This window comes from Artibeus jamaicensis, unplaced genomic scaffold (genome assembly GCF_021234435.1).
Source record: "Artibeus jamaicensis isolate MK-2021 breed Jamaican fruit bat unplaced genomic scaffold, CSHL_Jam_final contig_3126, whole genome shotgun sequence".
Classification (NCBI taxonomy): domain Eukaryota; kingdom Metazoa; phylum Chordata; class Mammalia; order Chiroptera; family Phyllostomidae; genus Artibeus; species Artibeus jamaicensis.
In genome coordinates, this window is record NW_026521723.1 from 20,410,463 (window position 1) to 20,424,769 (window position 14,307).

General features: G+C 40.9%; 1 protein-coding gene across 1 annotated transcript in view; it reads right to left on the minus strand.

The window, feature by feature from the left end:
* Positions 1-14,307, minus strand: part of HACD2 (3-hydroxyacyl-CoA dehydratase 2) — a 98,037-nt gene that overhangs the window by 30,221 nt on the left and 53,509 nt on the right. Inside the window, exon 4 of the mRNA XM_037132286.2 lies at positions 8,469-8,557. Coding sequence (XP_036988181.1) covers positions 8,469-8,557 — 89 coding nt within the window. The remainder of the gene's footprint in view (positions 1-8,468; positions 8,558-14,307) is intronic.

A 14,307-nucleotide genomic window follows, 5' to 3' on the forward strand; every position in this document is an offset into this window, starting at 1 on the left:
CCTTAATTCATTTCTCCTTCAAACCATGGATGAAAACTGGTTTGAACGCCAGGATCCACTACTGGTAACTCACCACTGATGACACGCCTTGACCGCACAGCTCTGGGGAACAGAGCGCGCCCCACTGTCATCCTGCGTCCGAGCTGATGACATACGATAAAGCTGAAACCAAGGCTCCCAGCATGCAAGTCTCCTGTGCTTATCTGGGAAACTACTTCCCACCCAAGGTAACAATTTTTCCCTTCCTTCCTTCACTCTCATTCCTTTCCTAGGACAGTTTCCAAATGCCAAAAGTCAAGCGCCTTCGTTAATCTCAGGACTGCAAGCAGCCAGATCGGTCTCTGAACAGGCTTCCTACCATTGGTAAGTATTAGCAATACATACAGATGCTACCCAATGATACAGAAACATCTTATCCTTGAAGATGATGTGTTCCAACAAGAAATATCTGTCCGAAATTTCATGATAAAAATAGGATTAAAGTAGGAAACATACCGATGCATCTAGAACATTAATTAAGTGAGGGGGGAACAACAATATTTAAAAAGACTAACTGAGCTGTAAAGTGCTCTGGCAAACCTAAGATTTGGAAGTTCTGAAGCAAAGGGAACAGAAGCCAATAGCGCTCAAGCCTGAACGGACCAGGCATCGCCAGGACAGTCCAGAGTGGGGTCAGCTGGGCAGGTCTGCCCTGGCCTCCCCCCTGGAGTGAGGTTTCCCCAGAGGAAGGTGACTGTGCAGTGCTCTGGGGAGTGTGCTGGGTACAACTGCTCTCTCACAACGGAACTGACAGCAGGAATGGTGGGTGTCAGGTTCTGCTCCTGAGGCAACAGAGCAAAAGAAAAGGACCTAAGAAGCTTTTAAAGTGCTTCTCAGATAAGATCAAATTCAAGGAGTTCATCATCACCAAGCCCTTATTATATGAAATGTTAAAGAGACTTACCTAAGAAAAAGAAGATAAAAAAGATGAACAGTGAAAGGAGAGCAAACTCACAGTTATTAAGAATGACACCTAAAACAAAAGCAAGCTAAAAGGACAGCTAGATCAGGAACAGAACCACAGAAATGAAGATCTCATGGAGGGTTAGCAACAGGGGAGTGGGAGAAGGAGAAGGGGGGAGAAGGTACAGAAAATAAGTAGCATAGACAGCAGGTAGAAAATAGACAGGGGGAGGGTAAGAATAGTAGGGGAAATATAGAATCTAAAGAACTTGAGAGACATGGTCATAAACTAAAGGGGGGGAATGGCAGGGGTAGCGGGGTGCAGAGTGGAGGGGAATGAAGGGGGAGAATAGAACAACCGTAATGGCATAATCAATAAAATTAAAAAAAAAAAAAAAGAAGCTTTAGGAAGGGGTATCGGGGACAGAGTTGCCATGAGGAGCAGAGCCCAGAGGAGACAAAGATTAACTTTGAAGACAAATGAAACCAATTTCCTGATTTTGTGGAAAAATCCAGTCAACTACAGGGAGGGGGGAAAACTAGGCTTACAGTTGTTTCTACAGAAAATAATGCAATGATTAATTAATAAAAATACAAGAATAAACTTTTGCGTACTCACAACTGTAAACCTACTTTGCCACACCCTGTATTCAGTGACAGTGGGTGTGATGCTCTGCAGGAAGTGGTGGTAATGGTGGATTGCATGGTTTAAGTGTGCATTGTTTTTGCTTTTCAGCGAAACTGACTTAGTGTCCAAAGAAAGGTAGTAGAATATATTTTGAACAAAGGAGCCCCGGGGGGGGGTTGAGGGCCACAAAAGAACTAAGACAATGGGAGCCAGATGCAAAATGCTCTGTCAGAAATGAGCCTACAGTGACATAAAAAGATCTAAATATTTTCCAGTATCCCTTTCCAATATTTGAAATAAACTCTTCATATATAACTCAAGAAAATATTGGAAAGGGACAGACAGAAACATAGTAAGATAAAAGTGGATAATCTGATTTTGCCAAAACCACCCATGCAAAAGATAGGCAATGGCAAAACAAGCCGTCGAGCTATGAGGAGAGTCACTCCCTTTAAGTGTCCGTGGAAAGGGCCATTAAAGTGCCGCAGCACTTGACTAGGAGCTGTCTCAAGTTTGACGGTGCCTGATTAACCATCAAATAATGAGGTTTTCTATCTTTAGGGGATGCTAGTTTTAAGAGTGAAGGTGATGCAAATCCACCTACAGAAATATTTAAAATAGAAAGTAAGAGAATAAATGGAACAGAGTAGAAAATTTTAGACATTCAGCATTCGATGGGGCCAAAAGATACTGAACACATGCCAGTGGCCTTTGCTACCTGAGCGGGAGTGTCACTGTGCAGAGGGCGGTGGGCGAGAAGACTCCTGGTCCAAGCACAATACCCGAGGAGGGACGATGTGCCCCGGACACAGTGCTTCGGCTCCTCGCCTTGAGGATGAGCTACCCTTCCTGCCTCGATGAAAGGCCATGTTCACGGATACCCATGCAAGATGGGCGTGTGCAGGACAGGACAAATGCTAACAAGAAAAGCAACCTCGGGAGGTGGCGGAAGCACAAGCGCACTTTGAGCCCAGCTAGAGGACCCAGAAGAACCTGCAAGGCAACCAAAACAGGAACAGGAGGAGTGTGAGAGTTAGGATATGACTTGACTTAGTACTTTAGCTTTCACGAGAGTGAGAAAGAAGAGGAAAGGAAGAAGAGAAGTGTTCCATTTATGAAGGACGCAGCATTCCTCCCGAAGTGAAACTGCTTTATAAGGGATTTCAGAAGCTGCTTGGCAAAAAAAATTACATGCTAGAGACCTTGGTTTCTCTAAAGCAGTGAAAACACTGCTTGCTGTGTTTTCAATATATTTTTCTCACTTAATCTTCACAAAAAGCTGTGACATAATCAGGACAGATATTAGTATTACCATTTTACACATACTAAAAGCACAACTCAGGAAGCTAAAGTGCTGTCCTAGGATAAATGTCAAAATCAACACTTACGAACCCCTCACAGAAGTTATGGATACTAAACCTCCATGTTCTAGAATACTGAGTTTGAATCTTATAGAATGTAATAGAATTGTCCAAGGAAGGTGACATTTCTGGAGAAGTCCCAGAAAGAGAGATGGCCACACAGTGTCTCCTCATGTGGAAGTGACCTAAACAGTCTATCTGCCTGGTGGCTCCGGGCTGGCAGCAGGAAGCGCCTGCCCAGGACAGCGTTCTTCCCGGCAACCCACCCCCCAAAGTGAAGCAGCTGGATTTCTTATGCCTTTCTCTTAAAATCAAAGTTAGCTTTGTTTCTTCAATGTCATGATTTCAGATCTTCCTCTGCCTTCAAGGTGGGTCCCTCAAGCTCCTCTTAAATACACATGAGCCTCAGTTCAGCAGACGCTAGATTTTGGAGAAGGCACCAGAAAATACTTAGCACCTGTCTTTACTTAGCAGCGAAGGGATCGAAGGCTTTTGTTCTTCAGGAGTGAAACTATGGCTCTTGGACTTATTAGAAAGAATGGTAAGATTTGCTTAGGATTCAAATAAATTAAATAGAAATGTGAAGTGAAACCAAGAAAAGAGAAAGGTCAAATAAAAGCTTTAGCAAAACACACGGTATGTGAGAGCATTTCCAAACCTTAGCATTCATAAAACTATCCGAGGAGTGTAATAACAGCGGTGACTCTGGCCCCACTCCCAAGTGCGGGGTGGGACTGCAGTGCGCATCTTTAATAAGCTTCCGGGGAGTTCTGTCCCACACAGTCCATAAATCCCAAAATGAAAAACAGTCTGGGAACTTTCATGGAAAAAGGACAATTAATTGCAAGAATTCAGCACAGAGTCACTTGAGCACTAAAAAAAAAAAAGAGAAGCAAATAGGCAAAATGTTGCGGACAAGCACCAGGGCCTAATGATGTGTACACCTCACGCATAAATGATGGGACTGGACAGTCACACCTCAACACACATGTGACAGGACACAACTGTTGAAGAGGAAAGGTGCTTGGGAGTCCGAGGCAGGGGTGTCCACCCCATACAGATGATGCATGTCCAGCACATGAAACTAAGGATGTGTTTACATCACATTTGTAAAGGGTGAGAAAGAAACCTGGCCATTTATCGGGTGTGTGACAGTCACTCTGCCTCTCTAGCTTCTAAACTGTAAATGGAGGAGACTACAACCCACCTCAAGGATGGCTGTCAAGAGCAAATGATCATACTATACTTTAATAAGTTCTCTGTAAACTATAATGCATCAGATAAACAAAAACCATGTGATGATAAACTGTTGGAGGTTACCAACTCTCTTAAACACCGATGACAAGCTTTTGTAAGCACTTTGCTGAGAAGTTGGCAAGAATGGCGGACTAAGTGTCACTAAGCAGCACGCCCAAAAGACGTAGGAAACAGCTGACTGGTGAAATCACAGCATTCACAGACTATTCTAGAGCAATGCGAGAAAACATCCCTTTTTCCAATAGTGGCAAAGGGGGAGAAAGGAGAGAAGGCTTGGCATCCAGGACATAGTTCTATTTTATGTAAATTACCCCTGGTAAAGTATAGATGCACTTGGGCTACAGCCACAGGGAGAGTCTAGCAGCTTCTTTTTCAACTGCTGCTTAGGGAGGTGACTGGGGACTTCTGATCTTACACTAAGACCTCAGGAGAGAATTTGGGGTAGTTTCTTCAAAGAGGGCTGGTCCAGGAAAAGGGACAGTGGCCTACTTATGTGTCCAGGAATCTAAGGCTTGGCTTAGCTACTTTTGGACAAGAAAGAATAGATGAACTTGTCTGTTTTTAAAGGGGGTATGGGTGGTGTTAGTGAAAGATGGAAGGTGGTATTTCCTACTGCAGTTCATGTTGAAAAACGCCAAGCTTGCTTAATTCGACATGAAGAGAAAGCACAGACTCGAAGAGATGGTGAAAGGAACAAACGCCCGGGATGGCCTGGCACAGCAGTAGGAGCGGCCACCTCGGCCAAGTGGTGAGAAGGAACCAATCCAGGTTTGGGGGACGGGTGGGAACACTGGAAATGACAGAGGTCAGGCAGGACTGCTCATTCTCTCCTGTACCCCCGGGCTCCTCCTCCCAATCCGACCTTGTTGTTTTTGTCAGGAGCTGTACTTTACTCGTGTGTGTGTGTTTGTGTGTGTGTGTGTGTAATCTTTAAAAGAAAAAATGTGGGAAGGTTATGTTAGGTCAGGAGAAAGTTTTGAATATAGAGACCACATTTTTTCCTTTAATATGCTGCCAATCAAGGTGTCCCTAGCTGATGGGTGGGTTCTTATATGTCATAAAGAAAATCATCTGGTCACCTTTTATTTCTGCAACAGGCATGGTGACATTTATGGGGTAGAGAATTAAAATGACAAATGGGGAGAGCCTATTAAAAGGAAATACACCTCCAGTATGAAAAAAGTAGTACCTAGTCCTCAAAGGTATATGGGCTATACCTTGGCACATCATGTACAATTACAGAAAAACAAGGAATGAACATGGAAAACATGAGCTGGTCAGAGAGGACTGAGCAAGAGTCCACATCCAAATGCAATGCTGGGAACATGAAGCATTCCTGCCCACTTCAGAGGGCACTGTGCTATAAAAAGAAACTGAGAATGAGAGTTGTATGAAAAGAATTTGAACATTACTATGAGAACGTGAAATACACTTTAGAGACAGGAATAGACAGAGACACACACACCTGGATTCTTGTTGTTCCATGTATTTTTTTTAATGCACTCATTGGTTGATTCTTGCATCTGCCCTGACTGGGGATCAAACCCACAACCTTGCAGTATCTGGATGATGCTCTAACCAACTGAGCTGCCCAGCCAGGGGGAAAGTGAGATACATTTTATTAAGCAGCTATTTCTGAGGTCAATTTCCTTATGCACTAGTTATGTCGTTCCCATCATTAAACAAAGCTGAATACAAGGAAAATAAAGATATCTTAAAGATATTTCAGTAAATGAAAGAAGGAAATTTAGTAGGAAAGTCCTGGGTAATGTTGTATAGAACAAAAGGAGTTAGAGCTAATATGAAACTCTAAAGCAGGAAAATAGCATTTGGCTAAAAGGCGGGGCAAGGGACAGGCGGGTCACAGCAGACGGCCTCTGAGATGCCACTGAAACAGGCTTTTCAAATTTCCTATCAGTGACTGGGGAGGGGGCTATAAACAAAACGATGAATGAGTTCTGTCCAAAGAAAAGGGAAGTGAGGAGAAAAAACCTTGATCCTGAAAAAGACTGGGAACCCTACTTACATATGAATGGAAGTCAACTGATCAGTAGGGTGTATACAGAAGTGGTAGAAAGACAATGAAATTTACTGTATCACATTCTTATGAAAACAGTACGTTAATAATAGTAGAAAGCTGGTTAAATTTGGTTACAGAGAAATAATTTTGAACATTAAAATGTAACAAGTATATAACTTAAATTACTGCTCAAATTCGACACCATCTGTCGGGCAGTGCGGTTACTGAGGTCAATGGCCAGCTCCACGTACTTGTAATCCAGAGACATCTAATAGCTTTTCAAGCCAAGCAGTCTTAATGATTTGCCCAGGAAGTCCTGGCGCATGCCGCTAACAGTAATATGGCTAACAGGACTGCTAGAATTGTAAGCATTTATTTACTTGCTCTCCTGACTGCCAGAAGGGCTAATCAGCAGAAGTGGTCACGGAAGCAGAAGAGAGATGAAGCAGAGGCCACGAATAATCCATCAGCTGGAGCAATACCTGCACAATTAATACCTGACTGTACTGGCAAAGCGATTAAACACTCCATAGTCAACAGTCCTCTGTCTTCACATACCTAACGTTTCATTATTGAACATACACAATTATCTATTTAAGGATGTAAATGAATTACTGTTAGAAATGGGATACTTAAGACTATTGAGAAGTTAAAACTATCAATTAGTTTTAAAATAAAAAGGAAATAAGGGAGCAAGATATAGGTAAAAATGATGATGTGTATAAAGAGGTTACATGGTACAAGTATAGCAACTTTTTCTCACTCCATAAACAAAAGTGAGAACAAAGGGCAATATGTTACATTTGGATTTATTTGCCTGTTTTTCTTTTAACATTTTTTAAAAGAAGTGTGGTCGCTCAAAAAAAAAAAAAAAAAGACGTGATTGTTTTACGTTCTCCCTGCACAGAAAGTTCAGACATCTCCAGGAAATGAGAGAAGAGAGAAAAAATAAAAAAGCCTGTGCAACTGCAAATTCCATATGAATCCATATGAATTTAACAAAAATAATATCTTAGCTTAATTGATTCTGGTTAAAAACTCAGCTTTGTGCACTTTTCTGTTATCTGTATCATATGCCAATAAAAAGTTAGAAAAACTCCGTAGTTGAAATATAAATGAAACCATCAAAATAAACCCCCCAAATCAAAATATTTGAGAGGTTTCAGAAGAATAGAGGGCAAAGAACCAAAACAAAACAAAGAACAAACGAACCTAGAATAATGCTAATGGATAAATGCATTTCATGAGCCCCAAAGAACCCAATAATACTGGTGATAGGTTTTTGGAACTGAGAAACTGAAAAATGAATCCTCATGGTGGTTACAAGTATTTTACCTAAAGGTGACATTAGCAAGAAAGAAACGACTTTTAAAAGGCAAAAAACACAGCGAAACAACGCCCCCAATACAAGAAAATGAAAGCGTAGCTGTGAGCCTAGGTAACATGCCTCTCCCGCAGGCCTGCCTGGGGTGCTCCCACCCGGACCCCCTGCAGAGAGCATTCACCTCTCAGGTCCCCCCGGGCGCAGCACTTTGGGGGAATTCCAGGAACTGTGGTGGGCTGGGTGGAAACAACTTTGTATCTCCGGGTCTTAAAAAGATCAGACTGTTCTGTACAGAGAACATGTTGAAGGTTGCCAGAGGAGAGGGATGTTGGGTGAAAAAGATGAAGGGATTAGGAAGTACAAACTGGTAGTTACAGAATAGTCATGGGGATGTAAAGTACAGTGTAAGGAATATAATCAATAGTATTGTAATAACTATGTATGGTGCCAGATGGGTACTAGATTTATTGGGGTGATCGCTTGATAAGTTTTTTAATGTCTAATCACTGGGGTGTACAGCTGAAACTAATAATAATGGAAAAAACAAAAAATTACTTTAAAAAAGGAGACTGTTCTGGGAATGAATTAACCTCCCCTACTCTCCCAACAGTCACGCCATAAGGATGCAGCTGTCTGGATGTTAGTGTGGTGCGTACAAACGAGACGCCAGAGGAACACAGCTGGTGTGCAGACTACATCCACACCGCCCAGACCTCCACGGGATCAGAGACCGCAGAACTTCATCGTTTAACCAGCCCTCTCTCTAACAACACTGCAGATTTGGGGTATGTTTCCCACTAATCACCCAATTCCAACAGCAAATACTGATATGACGTGGAATTCCATCTCTAGCAATAACACACATATGAGAAAGAACAGCTGACTGGCATTTGTTAGTGCTGATACTATTTTATTCCAGTCTTTACCAACACTTACCTCTTTGACACTATGTGTTACTGCCCATATTAGAAAAACTCTTGACATCACCTGGAAAGAAGTCAGGACGACAGAAGATGGAACAATTCCTGAAAGAAATTTTAGGATGGGTAAATAAATGTACTATACTAAGTTTCAACATGAAATAAATTTTCTAAAACATTCAAATTTTAATGTTTGGACACAAAACCATCTTAAACAATGGAAACTTATCTTTATTGCTGTACAGACTATGTTTTTCAATGTAGTAAACATTAAAAACTTTTCCTCCCTGAAAACAATAATATGGTTAATTACAAAAGCAAACCATGGAATCTAGGTACCCTTCTCAAGCCTGACCAAGTAAAATATTTTTTACACTTATCATATAGGCAGAGAAAATAAAACCAGTGCTTAACCTTTAAAATTAGACACTGAAAGTTCATTTACAATATGGGTTTCAAAAATGAATAGGCACCTGTGGAAGAGAAATCAACCATTTTTGTGTCCAGTGGACGCTGGAAACTCCTCAATATCAGAGTTGATGTACTAATGGTTGAGTTGGTACCTTTTACAATTCACTTGAAGATTTTGCCAATAAGTGTAGCAAAATCAAAGTTTATCATCTTTATAAACCATTTCTTCTCACCTTGTTTATTACAGTAAGCACTGGTACAATTATCCTCCCAATGTCTTCAAGCTATAATGCTAGAATCATCTTTAATTATTTCATATAATCATCAAGTTCTGCTAAGTTTGTATTTCTTTGGCCTCTTCCTTCAACCACAATCTCTATCTAGAACTAGCCACTGCCATGACAAAAAATTCTCGCCTCCTTTAGGCCATCTTAGACCCAGCAATAAGCCGTATCTACAAGCATCATTTTCTGTTTGTAACTTCACATTGGCAAGGGACTATTATTAAAATAAAATCTAAAAGAGGAGCTATGGGTGTATGATCCAGCAGCCCCTCCACACCATTTCTCTCTGGCCTTTCTGCTGCTGGCACTAGACTTCCCAGCTCCCAGACCTCTCACGTCGCACACGGCCACTCCACACCTGCCAGGAACCTCTCCCCACAGTCACAGATTCTTCTCCCACTTTAAAACTCACCTTATCTTCAGTACATTCACTGGACTACCCCAGACCAATCTCCAAGCCCTCTAAAGTACACTCAGACTTCTGAACATTTATATAGTAGGACAAACTACAACTTGCCAAAAGACCGTGTACAAATCAGATAGAGATAACTGCCTCTATCAGTTTGGCTGTGAAAGGAAATCACTTTGTATCTCATTAAGAAAAAGAGAATCCATATTCTATTAAAATAAGTTTCTTAAAGAGGATTTGAGCTTCAAGAGAGATGGTTTGATTCCCAAAAGCGAGTAACATGGGTATGTTGAGCAAAGCTTAACAAATAAAAATGCTTAATAAATCTCTGTAAAATGAATGAAAAAACAGTATAACTGTATTGTCATACAGATCAATGGAATAAAGTTGGGAATCCAGAATTAAACCTTCACATTTAGAGTGGCATGATTTTCAACAAGGGTGCTAAGATAATTCAATAGAAAAATAATTGGGTTTTTTTTTTTCAACAAACAGTGCTAGGACAACTGAACAGCCCTGAGCAAAAGAATGGAATTAGAACACTTCCTTATGTTATATACAAAAATTAACTCAAAATCAACCAAAGTCATAAATGGAAGAGTTAAAACTATAAAACTCTTGAAAGAAAACAGATGTAAACCTTTGTGACCTTAGGTTAGGCAATGGTTTATTAGGTACTACACTAAAAGCACAAGAAAACATAAATAAATTGTGCTTCATCAAAATCAAACCCATGCGCTTTAAAGGATGCCCTCATGAGAGTGAAAAGACAACCCATGCGTAGGAGAAAATATCTGTAAATTAAGGACTTATATCCAAAATACATAAAGGATTCTGTTTAAAAAATTATTTTTAGAGAGAAGGGAAGAGAGGGAGAAATAGAGGGAGCGAAACGTCATTGCCTGAAGGAAACATCAATTGGCTGCCTCCTGCACGCCCCCTACTGGGGACCTGGCCTGCAACCCAGGCATGTGCCCTGACTGGGAATCGAACTGCAACCCTTTGGTTCACAGCCCGACATTCAATCCACTGAACTACACCAGCCAGGGGAAAAATTCTTAAAAGTTAATGATGAAAAGACAAGTAACCTAATTTAAAAAGTGGGCAAAGGATTTGAATAGAGATTTCTCCAAAGAATATGTGCACATAATCATTAGTCATCAGAGATATGCAAATTAAAACCATAATAATATACCCTTCACACCCACTAGGATGGCTATAACACAGAAGACAGAAGACAACAAGTGTTGATGAGGGTGTTGTGATATTGGAATCCTTATACATTGCTGATGGGCTTAAAATGCTATAGCCACTCTGGAAAACAATCTGGCAGTGTCTCAAAGTGCTAAATGATGAGTTACCACACAATCCAGCAATTGTACTCACAGATCTGTACATACCCAAGAGAAATGAAAACATATGCTCCACAAAGTTGTACGTGCATGTTCACAGCAGTATCACATCAGCCAAAGAGTGAAAATGATAAAAATGTCCAACAGACGAATGAATAAATAAAATGTGGTATATCTACACAACATTAGAAATAAAGTAAATGAAAAGAAAAAAGTAATAAGTAATAAATAAAAAAAAATGAAGTACTGACACACACTACTGTATTGATGAACCCTGAAAACGTTATGCAGAATGAAAAAGCCAGTGACAAAAGACCACATGTTGCATGATTCAATTTATATGAAAAGTTCAGGACAGGCAAACTATAGAGATAGAAATATTACCTGGGTCTGGAAGGTTAGGAGGAAAATGGAGTGATTGCCAATGGGTATGGAGTCTCTTTCTTTTTTTTAAAATTTAATTTATTTATTTTTAAAGAGAGGGGAAAGGAAGAAGAAAGAGAGGGAGAAAAACATCATTGTGTGGTTGTCTCTTGTGCACTCCCTACTGGGGACTTGGCCCACAACCCAGGCATGTGCCCTGACTGGGAATCGAACCAGCAACCCTTTGGTTCACAGATCGGCCCTCAGTCCACTGAGCCATACCAGCCAAGGCGATACGGGGTTTCTTAACAGAGGCAAAGCCTTTGTAATAATTGAATGTTTGGGATTTTAAAGACCCTTCTAAAAGAAATTTCAAGTAAAATAAAAAGGCAACCAACCGAATGGGAGAAGATATTTGTAAAAAACAACTCCAACATGGGGTTAATAGCAAAAATATAAAGAATTCATACAACTCAACACCAAATAACCAAACGATCCAATTAAAAAATGGGCAGAGGACCCAAATAGACACTTCTCCCAAGAAGATACACAAATGGCCAATAGATATATGAAAAACATGCTCAATTTCACTACTTATTAGGGAGCTACAAATAAAAAAACACAATGAAATACCACTTCATACCTGTTAGAATGGCTATACTCAACAATAGAGGTAGTTAGCATTGAAGAGGTTGTGGAGAAAAAGGAACCCTCATTCACTGCTGCTGGGAATGTAAACTGGTACAGCCATTATGGAAAACAGTATGGAGGTTTCTCAAAACGTTGAGAACAGAGTTATTCTATTCTAACCCCTCTTCTGGGTATCTACTCCAAAACTGTGAAAACATTTACTTACAATGACATATGCACCCCTGTGTCGTTGCAGCATTATCCATAGTAACCAAGACATGGAAACAACCAAAGTGTCCTTTGATATACGACTGGATAAAAAAGATGTGAAACATATATACAATGGAATACTGCCATAAGAAAAGAAGAAATGCTGCCATTTGTGGCAACATGGATGGACCTTGAGAATATCATGCTAAGTGAAGTGAGACAGAAAAAGTTAAGAACCATATAATTTCATTTATATGTGGGATGTGAAACTGAAAGCAACAAATGAACAAACAAGAAAAACAAACAAACAAAATTCATAGCACAGACAACAGTATGGTGGCTACCAGAGGGAATGGTTGGAGGATATTAAAGAGTAAAGGGGATTGAATATATGGTGATGGGAGATGGTTTGACTTTGGGTGGTGGGCACCCAATGCAACATGAAGATCATGCAGTGATGTACACCTGAAACCTATAGAATCTTATTAACTAACCAATGTTACTCCAATAAATTTAATGAAGATTAAAAGATTTAAAAATCATTTGTTTAGTAAGTGTGACTTTAAACAGGAATTTGGGAGGTCTGAATATTGCAATTTGGCTGAACACAGTTTTATTACTTATTTCTCTTTATTAAAAAGCTCTCTTTTCTAGGGAATATGAAAATTTATACAAGGGCTGTCCTGAAAAAGTCCAACCATTGTTAATATGAGAACAGTTTGCGTGATATTGATGTAACCTGGCATCCACCAGGAAAAGTGGACTGGAATGCGCATGTGTGAACAATGACGGCTTCACTGTACTAGTCAGTGGGGGTGGTACACGCCACTGAGTGAGCATGTGTGCTGTGTGGCTATCACATTCCAAATGACAGAGTAGAGCAACAAATCCACATCAAATTTTGCTTCAGGATTAAACATTCCTCTGTGGAAACTGTTCCGATGATTCAGAAGGCTTTCAGGGACAATGCAACGAGTGCAGCACAGAAAAAGTGTGGCACAAATGTTTCAAAGATGGTCAAGAATCTGTGGAAAGTGATCCACATTCTGGAAGGTCTACAACAAGCAGAACACCTGAGAATGTTGAACGTGCATGGGCTGCAATCAACAAAGATTGGCAGCTTAGAGTGCAAGAATTAGAAGCTGATCTGGGGATTCAAAAACTACCGTGTTGGACTTGTGACCAAGATGGAAATGTAGGTATATACACTTTACCTCCTTGCACAACCAAAAGAAGGACATCAACAATTTTAAAAACAAAAACAAACAGAACTACCAGAAAACTGAACGCTATGGAAGTCTGACAACCAGTTAAAGAAGACACATTCATCTAGACCAAAAGAAGGGGCAGAGATGGGCAGCTGGGGCTGAGAGGGCTTGTGGCAAGGAGGTGGCTAGAGGACCAGGGCAGGAAAGGTGGCGGCTAATAGACCAGGAGGTCCCACATTTGTGTGCAGATAAACTGGGAGGCACAAAAGGGGAGCAAGACAGACCACACAACCCAGGGCTCCACTGCAGGGAAATTAAGATTCAAAACCCCTGGCAGTAAAAACCTGTGGGGGTTGAGGTGGCAGGAGAATCTCCCAGCCTCACAAGAGAGTTCACTGGAGAGACCCACAGGGTCCCTGAACGTACACAGACCTGCCCACCCGGGAATCAACACCAGAAGGGCCCAACTGGCTTGTGGGTAGTGGAGGAAGTGACTGAAAGCTGGCTGAGAGCTGAGCAAGTGCCATTGTTCCCTCTCAGACCCCTCTCCAACATCCACCGCCATAACACAGGGATGCGTGTTGCCCCACCCTGGCGAACACCTAAGGCTCTGCCCCTCACTACTAATAGGTGCACTGAGACAAAGAAATATGGCCCAAATGAACAGATCAAAGCTCCAAAAATAGAACTAAGAGATTAAGAGACAGCCAACCTATCAGATGCAGGGTTCAAAGCACTGGTAATCAGGATGCTCAAAGAAATGGTTGAGTGTGGTCACAAAATACAGGAAGAAGTGAAGGCTATGAAAAGTGAAATGAAGAAAAATGTACAGAGAACCAACAGCGAAGAGAAGGAAACAGGACTCAAATTAAGGATTTGGAGCAGAAGGAAGATATAAACATTCAACCAGAACAGAATGAAGAAACAAGAATTCAAAAAAATGAGGAGAGACTTAGGAACCTTCAGGACAACTTTAAACATTTCAACA